This window comes from Dermochelys coriacea, chromosome 3 (assembly GCF_009764565.3).
Source record: "Dermochelys coriacea isolate rDerCor1 chromosome 3, rDerCor1.pri.v4, whole genome shotgun sequence".
NCBI lineage: Eukaryota > Metazoa > Chordata > Testudines > Dermochelyidae > Dermochelys > Dermochelys coriacea.
The window spans coordinates 18,130,674-18,155,720 of record NC_050070.1 but is presented as its reverse complement, the minus strand read 5'-3'; the positions used below and the strand labels follow the sequence as shown (position 1 = coordinate 18,155,720).

The window sequence follows — 25,047 nt, the reverse complement described above, 5'->3', positions numbered from 1 at the left end:
TGATAGAAAAGGTCCTTAAATAGATCCCTAAATGTACATGACATTTAAAATATCATTCCATGTATTGGATGGGGATATGCTCTTGAAAAACTAGGTGACCTTTTCTCTTGAAATTTAGGAGTGTTTTTGCCTTACTATGTTATATTATGCACAAAAGATGAGATGTTAACTCTGAATGTTAAAATGTATTGTTTCCCTTTGAAAGCTAATCCTGGTCCTCATTCTCATTAATGTTGGCTCATTCTTTTCTTTTTCTTTCTTTCTTTCTTCCTTTTTTTTTTTTTGCAACCTTCTTTTGCATGAAAATGCAGAGTAGCAATAAACTGATTTTTTTTTTGGTAAAACTTGCTTTAAGACTCTTCTCTTTCAGATCCAGTTAAAGTCTTTAAGTTCAGATATTTTAAAATACAATACTCTTCAATTCCTTAAAAAATATGGAGAAAGTTAATGAATCAATTTTCTAGCCCTCGCTAATTGGTAAACAACAACAAAAGGGGGATGGCGTAATGTCCTGTAAGAATGTCATTGTCTGCTGTTACCAGGTCACCACGAGACAGTAGCAGAGGCGGGAAGAAGCTGGAATTGTCCATGTCAAACCTCACAGCAGAAGTCCTGGAATTACTACTGGAGTTTGTTTATACAGGTTCTTTGATCATAGATTCTGCCAATGCAAAAACTCTTCTGGAGGCTGCCAGCAAGTTCCAGTTTCATACTTTCTGTAAAGTCTGTGTGTCATTTCTAGGTAAGTGTCATCCCCATTCCATGTTGTTAGTTTATAGTCCTTAGGATGTTTTTTTTTAAATCTCGTAGCTCTGCTAGGAAATTCAAGATTAAATGTTATTTGAAACACAATAGAACTTCATTTGTTTAGACTGAGATCTGAACTTAAAATGTTCCCATTGCTGCAGCACTAAACTGATTTACAGTCAGTAAAGTTGTTTGTGCAGCTGAAGAAAAAAATCCAACTGCATTCTCATCTTGGATAGATTTTTTGTTCTTGGTATCAGTGTCCCATTTAATTTGACAAAGGTTGCACTTTATGCAGACGCTGAGTACTAAAATGCACATGCATGTCCCATTCATATGGTCATTACAGTAGATTATAGAAACTATGCCAGACTAGGTGTGTTATAACAATAGGTAAATATGGACTCCCCATTAAGGGTCAGGGTCTGCCATTTTCCTGCATCCCTGAAAAACAGATTCTAAGGGTCGTGTGAAATATCTTTATGGCCACTGAAGTAATAGTTCTGGCACTCTCCAAGGTCTTGTAAATGAGATCCATCTTAACCACAACAGGTAGAATGGTCACACACTTTTATATTAAGGTTCCATTAATAAATGATTAATAGATATTATAGTCAATGTTTATATGTTGATATAGAGTCCCAACAGTAAAATAGGTTACTTATAACCATGCTTTATAACCATCTATAACACTTTGTACTGGTATGCCCCTAACTACCTATAACACATGGTACTCATTTCTGTGACATGCTTATAAGATCTATTAATGTTTCGTTAACCCTGTATAAACCATTTATAAATGGAATCTTATTAATATAAAGTTTGACCCAGATGTTGTATTGCTTTCAATACACACTATATCAAGACTTTTTTTTTATGCCCTTAGAATCATAGAATCATAGAATCATAGAATATCAGGGTTGGAAGGGACCCCAGAAGGTCATCTAGTCCAACCCCCTGCTCAAAGCAGGACCAAGTCCCAGTTAAATCATCCCAGCTAGGGCTTTGTCAAGCCTGACCTTAAAAACCTCTAAGGAAGGAGATTCTACCACCTCCCTAGGTAACGCATTCCAGTGTTTCACCACCCTCTTAGTGAAAAAGTTTTTCCTAATATCCAATCTAAACCTCCCCCATTGCAACTTGAGACCATTACTCCTCGTTCTGTCATCTGCTACCATTGAGAACAGTCTAGAGCCATCCTCTTTGAAACCCCCTTTCAGGTAGTTGAAAGCAGCTATCAAATCCCCCCTCATTCTTCTCTTCTGCAGACTAAACAATCCCAGCTCCCCAGCCTCTCCTCATAAGTCATGTGCTCTAGACCCCTAATCATTTTCGTTGCCCTTCGTTGTACTCTTTCCAATTTATCCACATCCTTCCTGTAGTGTGGGGCCCAAAACTGGACACAGTACTCCAGATGAGGCCTCACCAGTGTCGAATAGAGGGGAACGATCACGTCCCTCGATCTGCTCGCTATGCCCCTACTTATACAACCCAAATGCCATTGGCCTTCTTGGCAACAAGGGCACACTGCTGACTCATATCCAGCTTCTCGTCCACTGTCACCCCTAGGTCCTTTTCCGCAGAACTGCTGCCGAGCCATTCGGTCCCTAGTCTGTAGCGGTGCATTGGATTCTTCCATCCTAAGTGCAGGACCCTGCATTTATCCTTATTGAACCTCATTAGATTTCTTTTGGCCCAATCCTCCAATTTGTCTAGGTCCTTCTGTATCCTATCCCTCCCCTCCAGCGTATCTACCACTCCTCCCAGTTTAGTATCATCCGCAAATTTGCTGAGAGTGCAATCCACACCATCCTCCAGATCATTTATGTTTGTTGTTCTCCCCATCCCTAAAACATATCTCTTAACTCTTCCTCATTGAAACACGTCATTCCCTTTGGAACCAAAATTTACCTCTGTCCCACATGAACCTGGAGTCATCTCAAGAGTTTGTCATTGTAAATTGACATCAGGAATGCAGAGTCTTGAAGATGAGCATTTAGAAAATGTTATACATGTTCAAAAATCAAAATCCAACCTTGGTTTGGTTCATCACTTGTTACTGCCCCGTGCTATGCTGGCCTAACTGACTGCAGTGGGGCTACACAAGTGTAAAACTGGAGCAATGCAGTAATGAATCAGGCCATTATTGCAAGCTCCCTCTTTCAATAATTTTTGTTGTCAGTTGTTTAAAAATGTAAAATGCTTGTTTAAAATGAGTGTGCTATGGTAGCTTGAAATCTGTGTCTCTGTGTCTCTATGTTGGTTGTGAACCTTGAGTATAGGTTCTTGCATGATATTGCTTTTCTGTAGCTGACCTCCAGCATGAATTAATAGATCTTACAGCTTTCAATGACCCCAGTTTTCAATGACTCCAGGATGGACAGGAATGGTGTCCCTGTCCTCTGTTTGCAAGAAGCTGGGATTAGGTGATAGGGCATGGATCACTTGATGATAACCTGTTTGTTCATTCCCTTTGGGGCACCTGCCATTGGTCACTGTCAGAAGACAGGATACTGGGCTTGATGGACCTTTGGTCTGACCCAGTGTGGCTGTCCTTATGTTCTTATGATCAGTAGATGTATTTAAATACAATATTACTAAAGAAAGATTCAGCCAAAAAAACAAAATACATTTATTTTACTAAATCAATGCGAGATTTCCCTTTTCCAATATTTAATATTTGAATTCAGTGAACCATGTTGTGGTGTGAACTAGGAGAGTTGGCTATAAGTTTAGTGATATATGGGGAGTCACCAGAGTTTTAGACTTTCATTTGGAGAATTCATACAATTCATTTGGAGAATGAATTTATAGCTTTGACTGAATTGAGCTTCAGATATAGCAGAGTCTTTGCCATATAAATGTTTAGGAAAAGTATTTTGTTTTGGGCAACACACGAACCAAGTATATCATAGCACAAAAATAGCTTTTCAAATGTCTCAGTAGGATTCGCTGATCTAGATACTAGTTACCACCCTCTGAATTTCTCAGACAGGGAAATGGACCCCAGTCAACAATCACATTTCTTAACTGTTCACTGCCATGGCTATCTCCAACTTTTTTTTCGCTCTTTGTTCTACACTTAGTATTCTGCTTTTGTCAACAGCATGCACAATGCCAACAGTTTCCAGTTATGTTCTGACTGATGCAACAAAGCCTACAAGTTATAGCAGGTTCCAGATGGCTAAATGCTAGTAAATTGGTCAGAAATGGCGTGGAATATCCACAGCATTTCCTCCTCTTCCTCCCATCTTATGGCTTCGTGGGGTTTTTTTTCCAGTGGATCCTTATTCTCTAAAGAATCTAGCAACAAAAGAACCATATTATAGCACATAAGCTCTTCCTTGGTACAGAAACAGGTACCAGTAGTACAGTAATAGATTTTGACATAATTCAAACCATGTGTCGCCAAGGCAAGTGCAACAAGCAAATCAACTGATCTACTGGGTTCTTTTCCTACAATTCTTCAGTGTATTACTTTGATGCCCTGTTGAATTGAACCTTTGCTATTCCCAGTCAAAGTCTAGCATGGATCACCTTTCCTTCAGCCTTATTTGTGATCCTAGATTTACAATAAAATGTCAGGTATTAGTTATAGGAGCACCCCTAAGGACATGTATATCATTGCATATATGGAGCTAGCTAATAGGCATCCTAGCTGAAGTTGGATACAACCAGTTAACAACTCCCAGTTGTCTCAAAGACCTGGGATTTGTAATTATCCCCCAGTGGAAGCCAACTGAATCTGCAGAACTGGAAAATTTCCCTCCCTTTTGGACATAATGGCTTCAAGCACAAAGTATATTTCCTGTGCTGTGTTTGCTAGTGGTTGATGATAACAAGGATTAAAGATTTTTCTTACAGTGCCTAGTGCATGAACAAGCATTCTGGTGCATGAACAAAGAGAAAGGATAGGTTTCTTATTTTGTTTCAATGTTCCAGAGGAATCTGGATTAAAAACAACTCATAAAAGCCACCCTGGTTTGGTTAGTCTGTGCACCCAGGGAAGAAAAAGGTTTGGGGCATGTGAACCAAACCAGAATTCAGGAGATCTATCAGTATCACATTTGGGATCTGGGAGGAGAGGGCTTCTGTCACAAGTGAACTAAACAGAGGGATTCTGGGACTTACAGTACAGTCTGGAACAGTAAGCTGATCACAAAGCATGTTGAGTATGGAGGGCCTCCCTTTCCTCAGTCTGAGAGAGATGGTGGGACCTGCTGGGGGTCTGTCTGTCAAGGAGGCAACTAGGGAAGAGCAGAATCTCTGATTTGTTCTGAGAGAAGAACAAGCTTCCAAAAGAAGCGTGGGAGGAAGCAGTAAGAGGAGCATTTGGGAGCCCTGCATGAAGAGAGGTCCACCCAGACCCTGCCTAAGAAGGTGTTTTGGATTGTTTTCGTCTACTCCAGATGGGGAATTTTTGGGTCAGCTGGAGAACCAGACCACCCAGCCAGTGAGGAAACTGAGGCACCAGACAGTTTGAAGATGGGAAAGTGAGACCTTCACAAGGGCCTTGTGGTCTTTTGGAGTATAATTTACATCCAGAAGCTTATAGATATGACCAGACAATATGCCACTAGAGGCTTGTGTGAACCAGCAAGAATGGACTCCCATTAACTAAATGGATCACAGCCTGTAACAGAGAGGTGTGTTTGTGCTGATTTTAGTAATGCCTAGCTCATATGCTTCATTCTCCCTAAATTAAAAAGACAATATTCAACACAAACAGATGGGATATCACACTAATTATTGAACTCCTGTTACATTGGTACCACAGTTCTGCCAAGTAATCTTTCATGCATACTACCAATCTCTGCCTATATCCCTGCTCCAGCATCCACTCTATCCCCACATAGTTGGGATAAAAGATGGACTTTGCAGAGTGCCTGGAAGGTTAACAAATACAGACTCTGGCAGATCAACACAGGCAATGAATTCCAAAGTCAGAGCATAAGTAGAGAAATCCCTGCCAGTTCAAGTGCCTCCATTGATCTCAGTTGCAACAGTCTGGCAAGGGTTAGAGAGGTGATCTTGTATTTAACCAGGTCTCAGACCATTTAGGAATTCGTAGGTTAAAACTGACGACATTAAATTCCACCCAGAAATCTGTTGGAAGCTATCCTGGAGCACTGGTGTAATGTGTTTTCTGCTTAGTAATTGAATAATCTAGGGGTGAAGCTCCATGTAGAGTGCAATTTAAGTCTAGTCTTGAGGTGACAAAGGCATATATAATTGTAGCAAGGTATGCATCAGAAGGAAAATGGTGCACTCTCTTATTCAATCAGAGATGGAGCAAAGTGTTCTCCAGCCTTTCTTTTTTGCCTAGGCATCCAGAAGTATCTCAAGATCTAATTAGACACCTATATGATGAACTACAGATGCAAGTAGTTGGTGAGCCCTTTCAATTAAAGATGCTGAGATAATTTTTGCCAACTGCTTCCCCCAGGCTACTAACATTATTTCAGTCTTACTCCAGTTGAACTGCATCCAGCTAGCCTACATCCGAACTCTTACCGAGTCATTTGTTCCACTGTACCAGCCATGTTAGAATTTATGAAGGTCATCAGCCTGCTGAATGTATCGCAGACCACATCTCTTCACAAACCTTCTTGATAGCCTTATGTACATATGGGAAAAGATAATGAAATAGAGCCCTTGGCATGCCTCAAAAAGGTTTCTCAGGGAAGAGCAGTTATTGTGCAACACTACCCTCTGGTCCTTCTAAAAAAGGAAAGACTGGGCCACTCAGAAACATCTGTCTACATCTACAAGGGATTAAAGATAGGTAAAATACCAGGATCAGATCTAGAAAAGTCAGCACAGATATTTGATCATCATCCCCCATTCAGAGAAGATCAGCTGCAGCCCGTGCAGTTGTCCCTTATCCAAGCCTCTTATCTGAAAAACAGAAATCTGAGAACTAAAAACCCCACTTGCAAAGGGGTTGAAGTAGGGTGTCTGCTCTCATATGAGTAAAGGCTTATTCCACCAGAAGTTTTCCATTGTGCAGAATGAAAGATGTGTATAGGGTTATGTCCTGGTGGTCTGGCTGGGGCATTTCTTTTAAAAATTACAAGATTGATGTGACTCCAGTGTCAGATTTGCTTTTTGGCTTTAGTTTTCCAAGTACTGGTGGTGATAAGAATTTAGATTTCTATCACCTCCTTACTTTATCCACCTAGTTTTAAACAGGTTTGTGTGTATATTTGGGCTTGTCTATCCATTAAAGTTAATCCAAAGTTAGGGAGGGTGTTAATGCTGAGAAGCTATTGCTGATTAACTCCATGTAAGCACACTTTATTCCAGAATAAGAGTGCTGCATTTTTGGAATATTTTTAATATTTTCTGAAACCCAGCAAAGGGGCAGAGTCTTGGAGCTCAGGATCCAGCCTAAGCAGGAACATCTACAGTGTTATTTTTAGTATCACAGCCTGAGCCCCGCAAGCCATGACCTTGGTGCCATGGGTTTTTCTTTGCAGTGTAGACATACTTTTTGAGGCTTTCTGCCTTGAATCTTAACAAAATGTATTCTGCTAATGGCTTTGCTAGTAAAGCTGAGACCCAATAACCTGTTAGCCCCTCTTGCACAAATTTCCTATTTGTGGGGTTTTTTGTCCAAAGTAGCTGGAAAGCAAAAGGACAGTGAAGTGTACAGCATAGATCATCTTTAACATACTACCACACACTGTGCAGTTACTGGTTTGCCAGGAAGCAGATAATGCTGTCTCCTCCATGTATGATTTGCTTTGAAACACCACTACACAACATTTAACTGAAACATTGGTATAATCTGAGTTTTGCATAAGGAATGTCATCACATTCTACAATAACAAAGTTCCTGTGGGGAAATTTTTTTATTACTATTTGAAGTGGCTTAGTAGCTAAGCAGGACATAAATTATCATGACGCAATTGTAGCATCCTCGAAAATATCCTCAGAGCTGTTTGAGTTTATTCTTAAAGCAACTGCACTAAGGTTTACTTCTCTGCTGTTTCTTAAAGAAATATGGTAGGCAGTAGAATTAGCAGTGGTCTCACTACTTGAGTCCTACTAGAGAGGAGGTCCTTAGTAATAAGGTTATGGCAACAGTTTCTCTCAACCACACCACTAGAGTACACACCAAAAAACAGGCCCAGAAAATACGCTGCACCCAGTTCAAGATTTAAAAATGCAGATCTAAAGAAACTGCATTTGGTAGACTTTTTTCTTCTAATGGTGACTCTTTGGAATAACCTGAGTGCTATTCAAAGTGAAACAGAGTTATTTACTTTCATAGTATCTATTTATCAGTGAAATAATGCCGTTTTTATTCATTCATTTATACTTTATTTGCTCCTTTTAGAAAAACAATTGACTGCCAGCAATTGCTTAGGAATATTAGCCATGGCTGAAGCTATGCAGTGCAGTGAACTATACAACATGGCCAAAGCATATGCCCTACAAATTTTCCCAGAGGTGGCCAATCAAGAGGAGATCCTTAATATCTCCAAAGACGACTTCATTTCCTACATGTCCAATGACAGCCTGAACACCAAAGCAGAAGAGCTGGTGTACGAAACAGTGATAAAATGGATTAAGAAGGATGCTGCACTAAGAGCTCAGGTAAAAATAATCTGAGAAACCACTCTTTCCTCCATTCTCATAAATACCTCTTTAAAGTAGAAACTATCCCCATGCAATTTTAAATGTTAAGATGAATAAAAGATGGGATTGTGGAGGTAAAAAGAGAGCAAGTGACTCCAGGTTATGCACAAATTGTAAGCCATTTCAGAATCTGATTTCCCCCTATCTGATTGTTTAGAATTAAAAGCTTCTCATTTGCTACACATGTATTAGAAACATAGAGTCTTGGGGTTGTTGGCTGCAGACTTTGTCAAAGATAAATCTTGAAGGTTTATAATGGCATGATATGTTACCTCAGGAAAGGGATACATTTTTGGGAAGGCATGCACATTCAGTAACAGGAGGAAGCAAAAATCCTCAGTAAATCACATTTTTTTTGGTGCTGAATGCTATTAGCATGACCAACTTATAAGTACACTATGTATACAAAATTATACTGTACCTTTACTGACTATTCAGATAACCCCTCTGGTAGTATATACATATTTATTAGGGTTAACTTGTCTGCACCATTTGTCTGAGTTATGCAGTTGCCCTTAACTTGTTAAATGTATTACCTTGCCTAGCACTATCTCCAGATAAGTGTTATAAATAGTGACTGGTTTTGAGGACAATAAAGGGAAAACATTGTTCCTGAGATAGACAAATTACATTGGTGACACTTAAAAACCTGCCACTCTTCTTAGATATAACTAAATAAGATTTGCAGTTAGCTGATCTTGGTAGCTAACTGCGGTGATAAGGGGATGTCCGAGTACCTAAATTGATTGTTGGTTTGAATCCCAACCTTTGTATTAGGTCAGAATGTTCCCTCTTGCAGATGGGCTCTGTCAAGGGCCGTCCAGAAGGGAGAATGCCTCCCCCATGTTGTTGTTGCTTCCCCAGTACCCTGCTGAGCTTCAGTTTTGTGGGGAGAGGAAGGCCAAAGCAGGTGCTTGGGCATTTCTGGCTATCAGGCTCTGGGTTCTAGGCAGTCAGCCTTGGTGGTTGGAGCTGTGGTTGAGAACAGGCACCAAGAGCCAAAGCTGGACATGGAATCAGGTCTAGGCTGAGAGTGGTGCTGAAATCAGGGCCCGAAGTCAGGCTGTGGGTCAGAACTGGGGTCAGAATCTGTAGAGAAGCCAAATCAGGATCGTAGTTGGAGTCCATGTGCAGGTCAAAGGTCAGGTTGGAATCAGTCCAAGGGTCTGGGGTCAGGAGGCAGGTGCCGCGCTGAAGCAAGTCAGGAACAGGGCTGGAGCAGGGCAAGAATAAGATACAGACAAGGCTGACGTGCGCTGGAACAAGGCTTGGGCAACAGGATTGAGGGCAGGCTAGAAGCCTAAGGAGTCTGAAACACTACATGGTAGCTGGAGGGTTCCTAGCCGAATGGCGCAGTCGCACAGACTAACTTGTGGCTCTGGCAGTGAGAGTGAAATACATTTGTCTGGAGGTCAACTGACCCTAGTCCTGCCCAAGGATAGGCTGCTGCAAAATGCCTGAGTGGTGAGTCACTGCAGGCTATGCTGAAGGGGTCAGTCATTTTAGCTAAGTGAGTGGCCCTGGTCTTGTGGCTGTTTTCCTCACACTGGCAGCTCCAACCTCAGCTGATCCCACTCTATTTCCCCAAAGAAATACAACCACGACTTAATCCATTTTAGAGTATGTCTACACCGGAGATTTAGGTGTAATTTCTGATCAAGCTGGCATGCTACAAATAGAAATGTAGCCACAGTGGTGGGACGGGCTAGCCCACCCAAGTATGATCCCATCCGAGAGCATAGCTATGTAATCAGGTTGCTAGTTCTTCACACTGCTGCAGCCACATGTCTGTTTTAGCATGCTAGCAAGATCAGAGGTAACGCATCTAGAACCATCTGAGCTGGAAATTTACACTTCCAGTTCTGGCGTACACATACTTGCAGAGTTGCATTAGCTCCCCCTAGATCCTTTCCCGGGTTGCTTAAAGAAGAAGGATGGTTCAGTTGTTAGGATACCAACCTGGGACTCAGGACACCTAGGTATTATTCCTTGCTTTGCCACAAACTTCCTGTGTGAACTCAGCCCAATCGCTTAGTCTTTCTGTATCCCAGTTCCCCATCTGTAAATGAGGTAATAGAACTTCCCTACCTCAGTGGAGTGTTAGGAGCATAAACACATTGAAGATAGAGGTACTCAGTTACTGTGTTAATGACTTCCATGTAAGTTCCTAAGATAGACGTGTGGCCATGGGGGAAACTCGTCTGATAGTAGCACAGTTCCTGCAGTCAGTCTGTGGCTGTAGGGAGCCTCCTCAAAACTTTTTCTCTCCTCTTCAAATGGACAATGTACGTGAGACTCTGAGGGGAACCTCACAGAGTTTTCCTGCCTCTGTGGCCACCTTCTAGGCTTCTCTTCTGGTGTTGATTGTCTGAGCTGTATGTAATATTATGATCGCAAAACATTTATACAGTGCCATTGATTTACTGAAATGGGCCCCTTCTCAGCTCCCACTGGCCTTGGGAAATGTGCAATACTGTTAGAGTGTGTTTCTCTGCTCGTTTAAAGTTTGATGAAGATAGTCCATTCTGAGCTGCTCCTGTACTGAAATAGAACGTAATGGAAACTATAGGATTATTCTCAAGGGCAGTAGTGGAAAGAACCTTGCAGAATGAATCTGTTTCTCTGTCACAAACAGAGGGTGTCAATCATCATGCAATCTAGGTTATGTTTCAAGATTGCTGGTTTAAATATTTCTTTCTTCCTCCTGCTGTGCTGTTATGAATTTGTTTTTTAAGTGGTGGTTTTTGTTTTCACTGCTGCCATTGCCACCACCACCTGCTCTTCTTTCACTTTCATGTTGCAGCAACTGGGGTGGATTTTTTTTTCCAAGTTACATTCCTTTTTCTCCTGCTTCTGAAGTGCTTTTATAGTTTATGGTGGCAGCTTTATTTGTTTCTCCAAATTTCTCACTGTGGTGTTTGATTTCAATATGTTTTTCTTTCAATTTTTATATGTATCTATAGGGAGATTAGTGTTTTGAATAAATTAATGTAAAAGATACCAATAGCTGGCTGCTTTCATGTCCAGTCCTACTACTAAGCCAGGTTTTAAGGGTGGCTGGTTGGCTGCTCTAATTTTTTCTTACCTCTCTGTATCCTGCTGTATTATATATAAAGCTCTTAGTCAGATAGATGATTATTTTCTGAAAGCAGAAGCTCTTGCTTTTTACATTTACCATGAAACACTCTCTCTTTAAAATTTTATAATGGCATCTACATTTTCAAAGCTCAGAAACAAATTACTCTGGGGATGGATATAAAGTCAGACTAACCAGGCTTCTGTCTGATAAAGATGATCTGTAGAAATTTTGATGACACCTCCTTCCAGCATGAGAAATACCGAGCCTAATCCTACAAGATGCATAGTCCCTGAATTCATTGGGAGTCAAGGGTGCTCAGCACCTTACAGAATCAGACCCACCATTTCTGCCGAATCTGTCAGGGCAATGCTTTGTGTGTATTGAACACTTCATAGAAGCATAGAATATCAGGGTTGGAAGGGACCTCAGGAGGTCATCTAGTCCAACCCCCTGCTCAAAGCAGGATCAATCTTCTCAGATTGTGAATGGATATGTCAAGCTGTCTGGAGTGGCTCATGACCATGAGTGCCAACCACAGGGCAGACTGTTACAAACCAGGGCACAACCCCAAATTGGTTGTGAGTGGTGTTATACTTCGATTTCACCACCCAAGTATCAGCTATGAACTTCTCAAGTACTATAATAGCCTTAACATGGAGTCTCAGACAGTCCCCTTGGGCACTACGGTCTATCTTGCCACTTAGGCAAGCCTGCCTTTTGGTCCCCTACTCCAAAAATCACAACAATATTCAGGTTACTCCCAGTTCCAAAGGACCAGTCACTTACCCCAGGTCAGTGGTTCTCACTCTGTGGGTCGCTTACGGCCCAATCAGCGCACATAGCCATACAGGTAGTATATATATATTGTGTGGATGCAGCCCACATAACACATAGAGAGCTGCATATGCAGCCCACAATGATAAATAGGTTTAGAACCACTACATCAGGTCATTTGCACCGTACATCTCTCACCAAAGACAACACTTGTAGCTAATCCTATAATAAACTATCTAAAGATTTATGAACTAAGAAAAAGAAATGAGAGTTATTTAAAAGGTTTAAAGCAGGTAAACATACACACACAATCAGTTACAGTCTTAAGTTTCAAAAGGTAATAGAAGTTTCTATAATAATCAAGCTCTATTTGTCCTTTAGGGCTAACCCAGGCCAAGCAGTGGGGAGCTTTTGCTTATGCTTAGTCATCCTTGTCTCCCAGAGTCCAAGAAGCATTAAGATATAGTTTCTTCTTCTTGTCGGGGATTTTTTTATTGCCTTCCCCCAGAGTTCAAGCTGATGGGCTGAGTTCATGTGCATATCTCCTCTTCATTTTGGGGGACAAGGGCCAATAACAAAGTCTTTTGTCTTCTGATGTTCCACAATGGTTTGTCTGGTGTATAGGGGCCTTTTGTTGTTGTTGGGCAGGAGATACCTCCTGTGGAGAGGCTTGCAAGGGAGAATAGCAATGGAGAGGACTTGCAGCCAGAGGGAACAGGGGATAGACCGGAGAATCGCCCCGTCACCAGGAAAAGCTCTGTAACCAGAGCTGATCCAGAGAACAGAAGGGTGTGCTGACTGATGGGTGCTAAGATACGGGATGTGGACCTGAGGTTGAAAAGGATCCTAAAGGGAACGGGAAAGAACTCACTGATTGTCCTTCATGTGGAAACAAATGATACCGGTAGATTCTCGCTGGAACGTATCAAGGGAGACTATGCCAGGCTGGGGAAGACACTTAAGGAAATTGAGGCTCAGGTGATCTTTCATGGGGTTCTGCCTGTTGCTAGAGAAGGGCAACAAAGGTGTGACAAGATTATGACTATCAACAGATGGCTCAGGGAATGGTGCTATAAGGAGGGCTTTGGGATGTATGGCTACTGGGAGGCATTCATGGACAGAGGACAGTTCTCTTGGGATGGACTTCATCTGAGTAGGGAAGGAAATAGACTTCTAGGATGGAGGCTGGCACAACTGATTAAAAGAGCTTTAAACTACGAATTTGGGGGAGATGTTTGGGAGATGTCCAGGTAATCTCCACGCTGGATTTTAGCATTGAAAAGGAAGAAAACAAAGTAAGAAAGGATACAGCTGTGGGTAGGAGAATGGACATAAGGCGGAAGGGCAGTGTGGATACCAGTCTAATAGGTCATACTGGCTGTAGAATGACCGTGCCTAATCGGGTAAAGAATCTGAGCAAGGCCAAACAGCAAAAATTAAGATGTTTGTACACCAATGCAAGGAGGCTAGGTAACAAAATGGAGGAACTAGAGCTACTGGTGCAGGAAGTGAAACCAGATATTATAGGGATAACAGAAACATGGTGGAATAGTAGTCATGACCTGGACTACAGCTATTGAAGGGTATGTGCTGTTTAGGAAATACAGAAATAAAGGTAAAGATGGTGGAGTAGCATTGTACATTAATGATGAGGTAGAATGTAAAGAAATAAAAAGCAATGGAATGGATAAGACCGAGTCAGTTTGGGTAAAAATCACATTGGGGAAGAAAACTACTAGAGCCTCCCCTGTGATAGTACTTGGGGTGTGCTATAGACTGCCGGGATCTAATTTGGATATGGATAGAGCCCTCTTTAATGTTTTTAATGAAGTAAATACTAATGGGAACTGCATGATCATGGGAGACTTCAACTTCCCAGATATAGACAGGAGGACAAGTGCTAGTAATAATAATAGGGCTCAGATTTTCCTAGATGCGATAGCTGATGGATTCCTTCATCAAGTAGTTGCTGAACCGACTGTAGGGGATGCCATTTTAGATTTGGTTTTGGTGAATAGTGAGGACCTCATAGAAGAAATGGTTGTAGGGAACAACCTTGGTTCAAATGATCATGAGCTAATTCAGTTCAAACTGAATGGAAGGATAAACAAAAATAAATCTGTGACTAGGGTTTTTGATTTCAAAAGGGCTGACTTTCAAAAATTAAGGAAATTAGTTAGGGAAGTGGATTGGATTGAAGAATTTATGGATCTAAATGCAGAGGAGGCCTGGGATTACTTCAAGTCAAAGTTGCAGAAGCTATCGGAAGCCTGCATCCCAAGAAAGGGGAAAAAATTCATAGGCAGGAGTTGTAGACCAAGCTGGATGAGCAAGCATCTCAGAGAGTTGATTAAGAAAAAGCAGAAAACATACAGGGAATGGAAGATGGGAGGGATCAGCAAGGAAAGCTACCTTATTGAGGTCAGAACATGTAGAGATAAAGTAAGAAAGGCTAAAGTCAAGTAGAGTTCCCTTTGCAAGGGAATTAAAACCAATAGTAAAAGGTTCTATAGCCATATAAATAAGAAGAAAACAAAGAAAGAAGAAGTGGGACCGCTAAACACTGAGGATGGAGTGGAGGTTAAGGATAATTTAGGCATGGCCCAATATCGAAACAAATACTTTACCTCGTCTTTAATAAGGCTAATGAGGATCTTAGGGATAATGGTAGCATGACAAATGGGAATGAGGATATGGAGGTAGATATTACCATATCTGAGGTAGAAGTGAAACTCGAACAGCTTAATGGGACTAAATCGGGGGACCCAGATAATCTTCATCCAAGAACATTAAAGGAATTGGCACATGAAATTGCAAGCCCATTAGCAAGAATTTTTAATGAATCTGTAAACTCAGGGGTTGTACTGTATGACTGGAGAATTGCTAACATAGTTCCTATCTTTAAGAAAAGGAAAAAAAAGTGATCCAGGTAACTACAGGGCTGTTAGTTTGACATCTGTAGTATGCAAGGTCTTGGAAAAAATTTTGAAGGAGAAAGTAGTTAAGGACATTGAGGTCAATGGTAAATGGGACAAAATACAACATGGTTTTACAAAAGATAGATCATGCCAAACCAACCGGATCTCCTTCTTTGAGAAAGTAACAGATTTTTTAGACAAAGAAAACACAGTGGATCTAATTTACCTAGATTTCAGTAAGGCGTTTGATACGGTGCCACATGGGGAATTGTTAGTTAAATTGGAAAAGATTGGGATCAATATGAAAATTGAAAGGTGGATAAGAAATTGGTTAAAAGGAAGACCTACAGCTGGTCATACTGAAAGGTGAACAGTCAGACTGGAGGGAGGTTACCAGTGGAGTTCCTCAGGGATCGGTTTTGGAACCAATCTTTTTATTACTGACCTTGGCACAAAAGTGGAAGTGTGCTAATAAAGTTTGCAAATGATACAAAGCTGGGAGCTATTGCCAATTTAGAGAAGGACCGGGATATCATACAGGAAGATCTGGATGATCTTGTAAACTGGAGTAATAGTAATAGGATGAAATTTAATAGTGAGAAGTGCAAGGTCATGCATTTAGGGATTAATAACAAGAATTTTAGTTATAAGCTGGGGACGTAACAGAGGAGGAGAAGGACCTTGGAGTATTGGTTGACCATAGGATGACTATGAGCCGCCAATGTGATATGGCCGTGAAAAAAGCTAATGCGGTCTTGGGATGCATCAGGCGAGGTATTTCCAGTAGAGATAAGGAGGTTTTAGTACCGTTATACAAGGCACTGGTGAGACCTCACCTGGAATACTGTGTGCAGTTCTGGTCTCCCATGTTTAAGAAGGATGAATTCAAACTGGAACAGGTACAGAGAAGGGCTACTAGGATGATCCGAGGAATGGAAAACCTGTCTTATGAAAGGAGACTCAAGGAGCTTGGCTTGTTTAGCCTAACTAAAAGAAGGTTGAGGGGAGATATGATTGCTCTCTATAAATATATCAGAGGGATAAATACCGGAGAGGGAGAGGAATTATTTAAGCTCAGTACCAATGTGGACACAAGAAAGAATGGATATAAACTGGCCATCAGGAAGTTTAGACTTGAAATTAGACGAAAGTTTCTAACCATCAGAGGAGTGAAGTTCTGGAATAGCCTTGCAAGGGAAGCAGTGGGGGCAAAAGACCTATCTGGCTTCAAGATTAAACTCGATAAGTTTATGGAGGAGATGGTATGATGGGATAACATGATTTTGGCAATTAATTGATCTTTATCTATTCATGGTAAATAGGCCCAATGGCCTGTGATGGGATGTTAGATGGGGTGGGATCTGAGTTACTACAGAGAATTCTTTCCTGGGTATCTGGCTAGTGAATCTTGCCCACATGCTCAGGGTTCAGCTGATCTCCATATTTGGGGTCAGGAAGGAATTTTCCTCCAGGGAAGATTGGAAGAGGCCCTAGGGGTTTTTCGCCTTCCTCTGTAGCATGGGGCATGGGTCACTTGCTGGAGGATTCTCTGCACCTTGATGTCTTTAAACCATGATTTGAGGACTTCAATAGCTCAGACATAGGTGAGAGGTTTATTGCAGGAGTGGATGGCTGAGATTCTGTGGCCTGCGTTATGCAGGAGGTCAGACTAGATGATCATAATGGTCCCTTCTGACCTTAATATTATGAATCTATGAACTAGTATTTCACACTTGGTAGTGCTTCTCTCTTGACTGGAGGTTTACAGTTTCAGAGAAAACACTTTTATAGTTACAGAGCAAACACTTAAATATTATTTTATAACATGAGATAGAAATATTCTAAGTGAGATCAATACATGCCGCAACTTGCAAGTCTAAACACTAAACATGTTTTTATAAATCTAATACCAGTTTTAACAATATTAACACACAGGTGAGCCAGACTAATTCAGCTATGTATTTGTCAGTGTTCATCTGAAGCCTAAGGGCTTGGCATGAGCTGGCACCTGCTCTGTCAGCATCACAGGATGCTCTAACTTCATTCAGGGTATAATGGGATTGATTCACCCAGGCTCTGTCACTGCAGACCTCTTGGTGCAGGGAACCAGCAGGTGCAAGGCACCACAGCAACTGCTTCAGTAACCAGCCAGCAAAGCCACAAAGCAGGAGGGTCCATGACCCGAGAGACCAGTTGATATGCTGGTTCAGGGCAGCCCCTGGGCTAGTGGGGGGTCCTATGGTGCTCCAGCTACAAATTAAAATTCCGCTGGAAGGTACAGTGCAGCCCTCACTGCTGTCTCTGACCAAGGGTGAATTCTTGCAGGGGTACAGCTGGCCAGTGGTCTGCAATTTAATGGTGGAGAGTATGAAGGGCATGGTCTTTAAACCACTATATTCTATCGTGTATTGCATATGGATGGTGTGTCATATGTGTGCATGGGGCTTTTTGAAGATACATTAAGACAAGGTCTTTGCCCAGAAGCACTTGCTGTGTAATTCATAAAGCTGACATAGTGAGTAAAGGCATCGACCCATGGGAAGGCAGGTATCGTGGTTATAGAGTGAGCTATGTCTTAGATCCCTTTTTCTCCTTCTAAAGTGCATGGAACCCTGTGATTCAACCACTCTGGGATTGGATATCTGGGCTGCAATCGCCCTGTTTCCCAAGCATGTTAATTCTGCAGGCCAAGCTCTGTTTGGCACTTGTAAGCCCTTTTCCTCAGGGAGCCTCTGGCAACAGCTGGTTAAAGTGATTCAAAAACAGCTTCTTCAAAACAAAGCATTATTATTCACCCAGAGGTACATAGCCGGCAGAGCAAAGAGTAAAACAACAAAAGGCCTATATGCCTGGTTCTTACCTGCACCTCATTCTTTCCTTGCAAGTGCTGGGTGAGTTCTACTTAGCCCAGACATCCCTGCTCCTGGACTGGGGGGAGCAGGCTGCCTGCTGTATCTTCTCCCTCTCTGTGTGTCTCTGTCAGCATCTCCCCGTAGGCAGCTGCTGGCAGCCCACCCAACCCCTCCCCCCTTTTCCTTTCTAGGCCTGAGGGACTTTAGTGGTTTAGTATCCCCTTAGAGCCTAGACTGAGGGATGGAAATCATAAACCTAGCCAGACTGGTTGAAGGCTGGCCAAGGGCATTCCCCAATTAATAGTTCCCCCATTGTTCCCTTAAGGAGCCTTATTTCTGTCATTGTCTTGTTCCTGTTTGTTCCCCCTTCCCCTCACCCCATCCCTCATCCCACCCCCTGAACAGCCTCCTTTGATTGAACTCCATGCAGTCAGGCAGGATAATTTCAACTAGGTGAACTGAGATGATATTTATAAAAAAAAAATTACACATAACTCTTCATTCTCCACCGCAGGGTGTAAGTAGGGTGACAGTTCCAGGGAGGAAAAGCTCCTTGGAAAGCTGCTATTGCTTGTGCACTACTTTGGTTGTAATCATCAGAGTCCTCATGTTATGTTAGCTTCTTAGGGGGAGGTATATTTTCAAAAGCACAAATGGGATTTAATCTCCTGTTTTCACTGAAAGAGAATGAGGATCGGATGCCTAACTGTTCTTTGTGCAGTTGATACCTTGGGTATCAAATTCTTTTTAGTGTTGTTAATCCTTTTATGGCCAGCCTCAAAGTGGCAGTGGGGGGCTCCTGAATGGACATGGGCTGTGGAATGCAAGGTGAAAAGGATATACCCTCGCCAGTTTTAATTCTGTAACGTGTGCCGTTTAGGAGTCTTACGGTGCTCTATAAAAAGAGCTGTACTGCTTTACAGAAAACAGCATCTGAGATGTGCTACCAAGGGAGAGTAACAGAGCTTTCAAAGGTCACCGATCCATCTACATAAGACACATAGTGAGCTTGAATAATGAAATATTTATTAAACTAATATTTGGTAAATAACTGTGCCCCAGTGCTTTGGACTGGTATGCCAACTGCATATGGCAACATTTACATAACTATTTCAGCCCTGCTAGTAATGCAGTTGCATAAAAGCAATCTAACTGAGAGAAATGACATCTGATGTCAGGTTCCTGAATGGTTAAGTAATTTCCTTTGGCGGTGAAAGCAGACCACTGGTTGAAGGAATTCCTTTTATTTCTCACTGGTTGGAAAGCCTGCAACAGACTGACACGTCTACAAAAGATGAATTAGCTGGTTTTCTATTTATTTCTCTTCCAGACTGATTGAGGACACAGTAAGGTTTATCACAGTAGTTATTCCTTTTAACCTTAGTTTACTTCTGGGGAGATCATACAAAATACGTATTGCATAATGAGGCACTATCATCTGAAAAGCATCATGGTGTAGTGGTTGGAGCACAGGAAGGGCTTGGTGTCAGAAACTCTTGTGCTCTAATCCTAGTTTAGCGTAATCTCACTGTGTGACTGGGTAAATCAGTTTACCTACGTCCACTTTCCTCTCTGTGAAATGTGTGTGTGTGGGGGGGAGGGAAATACCTATTATATGGAGTGTTGATAGGATTACTAGATACTAGGCCAGATCCTCAACTAATGCAAACCAGTGTTGCTGGGCTAACAGTCAATGGATTTATGTCAATATACTCAAGTTGAAGATCTGGCCCAATATCTATTCAAGACGTTGAAGATCTAAAGTAGTAAATTTATTATCTGACCAGAGTGCCATGTGCTATGTCACCTTTCTCTGTGATCCATACAGACATGATAGTGTACCCTTTTTAAAAAAATACTGTTTAACATCAAAATGAAATGCCTTACCCATAAAAAAATTAATGAGCTCACTATGAACTTGTGTCCTCAGAGAAAGCTCTGTATAAATAGTATCTTAATGGCACCTGAGAACCAGAGATTTGTAGACAAATTGAAGATAATTTAGAGAAGACAAAACAAATGATTAAAGGACTAGAGGAATTGATTTTGAAAGAAAGATTAAAAGGATTGAATATGGTTGACTTAGTCTAACAACAGCTAAAGGGGGATAACTGTCTACAAGTATTTGAAGAGGAAAGGAGAGGAATTACCTAGGGTGGTGCAAGGCAGCATAACTACTGCAGGGGCAATGGGATAAAATTGAAGCAATAGCAAATGCACGCTGAATGAACACCATGCACACCGGTAAGTTTAGTACCGAGGAGCGATGGAAAGGGAAGATGATGTGGAGAAGAAAAAGTGGCATTATGTCAAAAGTTATAAATGCCACTGAACTACCTTTTGACAATTAAAGAGAATGGCAATAAAATGCCTTCGGTTAGGATGCAGAGAATGACAAAGAAGAAACAGTGGATTTCTGGAAGGAAGGAAAATGGGCAACTCTCAAGGTGTTTGGATACCATACTCATGGGGAATTTCAAAGACCCAGCTAACACATAGAGTCAAACATGGAGCATCAGAAAGGTTCTATAGTTATGAAGAAAGCCAGCTTAATCCAGAAAGTATCAAAAACACTCTGAGCCTTTTCCTTAGCAATGGCTAGAAAATTATGGGAAAACTCAAAATGATGACATTCAGTACCAGGAAGGTACTTAAATTCATCATAGTAAAAAATGAATTCACTGAACAATGCAGTTCAAGAGTGTTAGGCTTCAGGAAAGCAAATATGGACTAAGTATGAAACGAAGGTTGGGATTTTCAAAGGAGCTGATAGTTGACCCAACTTCTTTTAAAATTTAATGAAATTTGAGTGCTTAGCACCTTTGGAAACCCCTTCCCTAGTGACTACAATAATAGCAGAATGCATTGAAAGCCTTCCCTTTGGAAAGCAGAAAGTCCTAATAGATGCCATAATTGTGGTGCAACAAACTCCAATTTCTCTGAAAGTGAAGAGTTCAAGGAATGAGATGTAATCATTGTGTCTTCACGTAGTGACAGACTGCTCAAAGATCTGGGGTTTAAATAAGTCCTTTTCTAGGGAGCAAAACAAACAAGAATACACAGAACCAATGCAGGCTTGGAGAGAGAAAAATAACAAGAGTGGGAGGAAAAAGAATGAGTGTTTTAATACTAGTCCCAGGGGTCATGGGGAATAAAAAAAAAATCAAGAGAAAAAGTGATACAAGAGAGAAAACGGGTCCATTAATTAATAAAGCAGGGTGAAGGTGGCGTTCTCCATTACTGGAGAAATGGCTGGTATATGGCACTCTTTTTTTTTTTTTTAGGGATACTATCAACTTGAAATCTAGTTTAATTTAAAAAAAAAAGCTGAAAGTAGCTTTGGGAGCTGCACCTGTCCTGAAATCCCCTTTCAGTTTTTTTGTGGCTTTACCAACACAGCTTCCTACTTTTAACAGTAAAAAGAAGAGGAGTACTTGTGGCACCTTAGAGACTAACAAATTTATTAGAGCATAAGCTTTCGTGAGCTACAGCTCACTTCATCGGATGCATTTCACGAAAGCTTATGCTCTAATAAATTTGTTAGTCTCTAAGGTGCCACAAGTACTCCTTTTCTTTTTGAGAATACAGACTAACACGGCTGCTACTTTGAAACCTACTTTTAACAGTGTTTTTCTTTCTTCTGTTGCTGAGGAAACTGAATGACTAAGGCCTCAATCCTGCAAACACATACACATGCAGAGTAGCTGTATGCATGAGATTACTTGCATTGCACAGAGTCACACACTTCTGTCAGCTGCCGAATCATGAAGGGAACTCCTGACTCCCAAGTCATCCGGTCCAAACATTAGACCACACTGCATGCTTTTCTGAATGGAAAGAGAAATGAAGTTCAGGATAGCATTATAAATAGGAAACAAGCTTTTTATGTGTGTATCACTATGCTGTATGTGTCAGGAGCGCTCTTCCTTTTCAAAGCACATTACAAACACCATTTAATCTTGACAGCATGCCTTTATGGTGCATATGTGTGTGCACAGATGTATATGTGGGTGTATATTTTATAACCGGAACAAATGAAATGCCAATCACTGGTTGTTGTATCGTTTGTTACTTTCTGAAGCCATTTATTTTGGTAGAGTTTAGTCAGCAGAATAAGCCGTTTGTGATAAGAGTCTTTATTAAAATGTCTGAATGTGAAATAAAGTCTGAGTGTAATGAATTAATGATTTATCATCCTGTGTGCTTAAATATAACCTTATCACATTACATCTAGAAATACATGTTCACATGCAGCTCCTTTTCTGCAACTCTGATGACATTATGGTGTTTAGTCAGCTGTGCTTCCATAAAGATGTCGTGTTAAAACTTCATTTCAAGAAGTGAGACAGGTGCTATTTTCCTCTTGCTGTGCATGGGATTTCTACATGTAGCTCCCTCCCACCGAATCACTGTGTGAGTCCAGGGCCTGAGAGCCAGACTTCATTCCAAATGTTCATCTCATTATGTTATAAGGTTTCCAGCTATAATGATACTCGAGCTTTATAGTTAGTGGATTTTCAGTTCAAAGAAATTGAACCAATGCAGACTAAACTGTAATAAATAGTAGACAAATGCTGTGCGCACCAGAGATCAGAGATTTGATTTGGATTTGTCCAAACACTTATAAATATGGAAGAGATTAGTAGAAAGAGCGCATGCCCTTGAAGTACCTATGGGCAATAATCATTGAAGTGGTTGCCCTGATCACCAGATAGCACTATGGTGCCCCAAAAATAGTGAAGCTTCAAATCAGCAACTGATGCTGCTGTCTCTGAGAGCTAAGAGTTCTCAAAAACTCTGTTTAAACTTTCAAAAAACAGCCAGTTCCCAATTGATATTCCACTTGGACACCTGTAGCTTGCGAAGACTTTTTGGTGTCATGTATGGAGTTCTAGTTCAGAAGATCATGGAGGATTTCCAGCAGCAGCGGGAACATGGGGACAGGTCAAGACTCTTGCCTTGTCACTCTGCCACTGGAAACTTCTTGATTTGTAGCATTCGTTTCCAGCGCAGCTCAACATGCAGTTCATCATCTGACCGCCAGTCCAGGAACCAAGGGATAATCTCTGCTTTTTAAAAATGTGTGCCCCCTACAGGTCTCTGTATGTTATTGGTGGTGTAGCATTGCTACCACCTCAGAGTCACTCATAACTGTTTAACAGTACTGCTGAGTTTTTGCCACAGATTAGAATTTTTTATTTTGTCTTTAAAATCCAGTTGAATTTGAACCCAGTCTCTGTGTGAGCGGGCGAGAAATCTTTTTACGGCTGTGGTGTATTAATCTTCTTAGTCTCTGTGATGAATTGAATGTATTCCTAGTTTAGTTTTAAAATGTTAAAAAATAGTCTCTTAGAAATATGGATAAATAGCTGAAACAGCAGTTTGTTGGACTAAAAACCTATCTTAATATGGATAATCTTACTTCTGTATTTGTACTTCTAACTAAAATATGTTTCTTTAGGCAGCTAGCACAAAGGGTCTTTTATATGAAAGAATTGTAAAACAGAGAGAGAGATGAGCTATAAGGCATCAGGGAAACATTATTTTGACTTCTCTGGGCATTACTTCAAAAATGTCAAAAATCTTGATAGCTTTCCAGTGTAATATTTAAAGAGCAGGAAATTTGATTCTGCAACAGTAAACATATTTCCTAAAACTAGCTGTATACTATTATGACAATAGCCTAAGCAGAATCTGCATAGTGATACTCATTTAAAGAATACCTATGAGGATTTTACTAGCTTGGGGATTTCAGATTAAAAAGCAATTTTTTAATATGATAGTGAAGAGAGTTTTGAAAGGCAACTATCCTACTAAAGCCCACTTTCTATAACCTTCTAATAATACAGATATAATTACTAGGGAAGAAAGGTCACAAAAAGTTTAGCAAAGTAAACATCCCCATTCAGGCCACAAAGCAGAAATGTAAATGGCATTAAAATATTCTGTGACCAATTGGAGAGCTGTTCTGACTGGAGAGATGGAAAAAACATATACAGAAGTTAAGTGGATAAACTATGCAGGGTTAAATATATGGATGGGACAACTCGAAGCAGCGAGAAATAATCTTGATGGTACAACAGGCAGCACCATCGCTCTGAGTCAGTACTAACCCAGTAATATTTTCATGTACATAACAATTTATATCTTCACTGTACTGTGAACACTGTAACCAGTGCATATACCATTGTAGTGCTGAGGGCTTTATGGTGTCAGAGGTGCCATCCCTTTCAGAGGAGATCTTAAACACGTCATGACCATGTGTGGTTATTAAATGTCCCAGAGGATAGGGCCATTAACCACAGAGGCTTGGCCAAATTCCAGATTGGGTTATTGCTTTCTGCCTACTAGAAGGCCAGCGACATATGCGCACCACTGCTCAGTATGATCTGATTGGTATAACCCTGAGCTATCCCACTGCATGCCATCTTATGGTTTGTTTCTCTCGCTCACAGTGTCACATCTAAATTTAGATTGTAAGCTCTATGGGGCAGAAACCCTGTCTGTTTTGCAACATAGAGGTATTTTGTCCTGGGTTTTATAAATCCTTGGGGACTCAGGCTATGTGAAGAAGCTGCTGGCCAGCTGAGCTAATGAAATTGATAGCAGTCTGGCAAATGTATATGTGCCTCTGGAGCCAATCCACACCAAATCTGTCTACTCCTTCCCTCATAGCCAGTCCCCCATACTCATGAGTTGTCAAGCCAGCTCTCCTCCCTCCCTCCCCCCCATGGAGAGCAAACTCTACAAAGAGTCAGCGGGGGGGGGGGTCTAGCCTTCCATCCCCAACTGTCTGTGATTCTATGAGCCACATCCTCAGCTGGAATAAATCAGAATAGCTCCATGGATGTCAATGGAGCCACACCAGTTTACACCAGTTGAAGAGCTGTCCTGGCTGTTCCCATACTTTCACCTCATTTTTTCTTTCTATTGCAGTGATTTAATTTAAATGGTGAACTCCTTGGAGTAGAGCCTTGTTGAAACAATGGGCTAAATGCTCAAGGGGCTGAGACGTGGTCTGCCTTGTACCATG

At 41.2% G+C, this 25,047-nt stretch overlaps 1 protein-coding gene across 5 annotated transcripts in view; it reads left to right on the top strand.

Annotated features, from left to right (window-relative positions):
* KLHL29 (kelch like family member 29) overlaps window positions 1-25,047 on the top strand; it is a 614,706-nt gene that overhangs the window by 533,356 nt on the left and 56,303 nt on the right. For all 5 annotated transcript variants that reach the window (XM_043510166.1, XM_038395785.2, XM_043510165.1 and 2 more), the window contains 2 exons: window positions 543-742; window positions 8,090-8,349. In XM_043510166.1, the coding sequence (XP_043366101.1) occupies window positions 543-742; window positions 8,090-8,349 (460 nt within the window). The remainder of the gene's footprint in view (window positions 1-542; window positions 743-8,089; window positions 8,350-25,047) is intronic.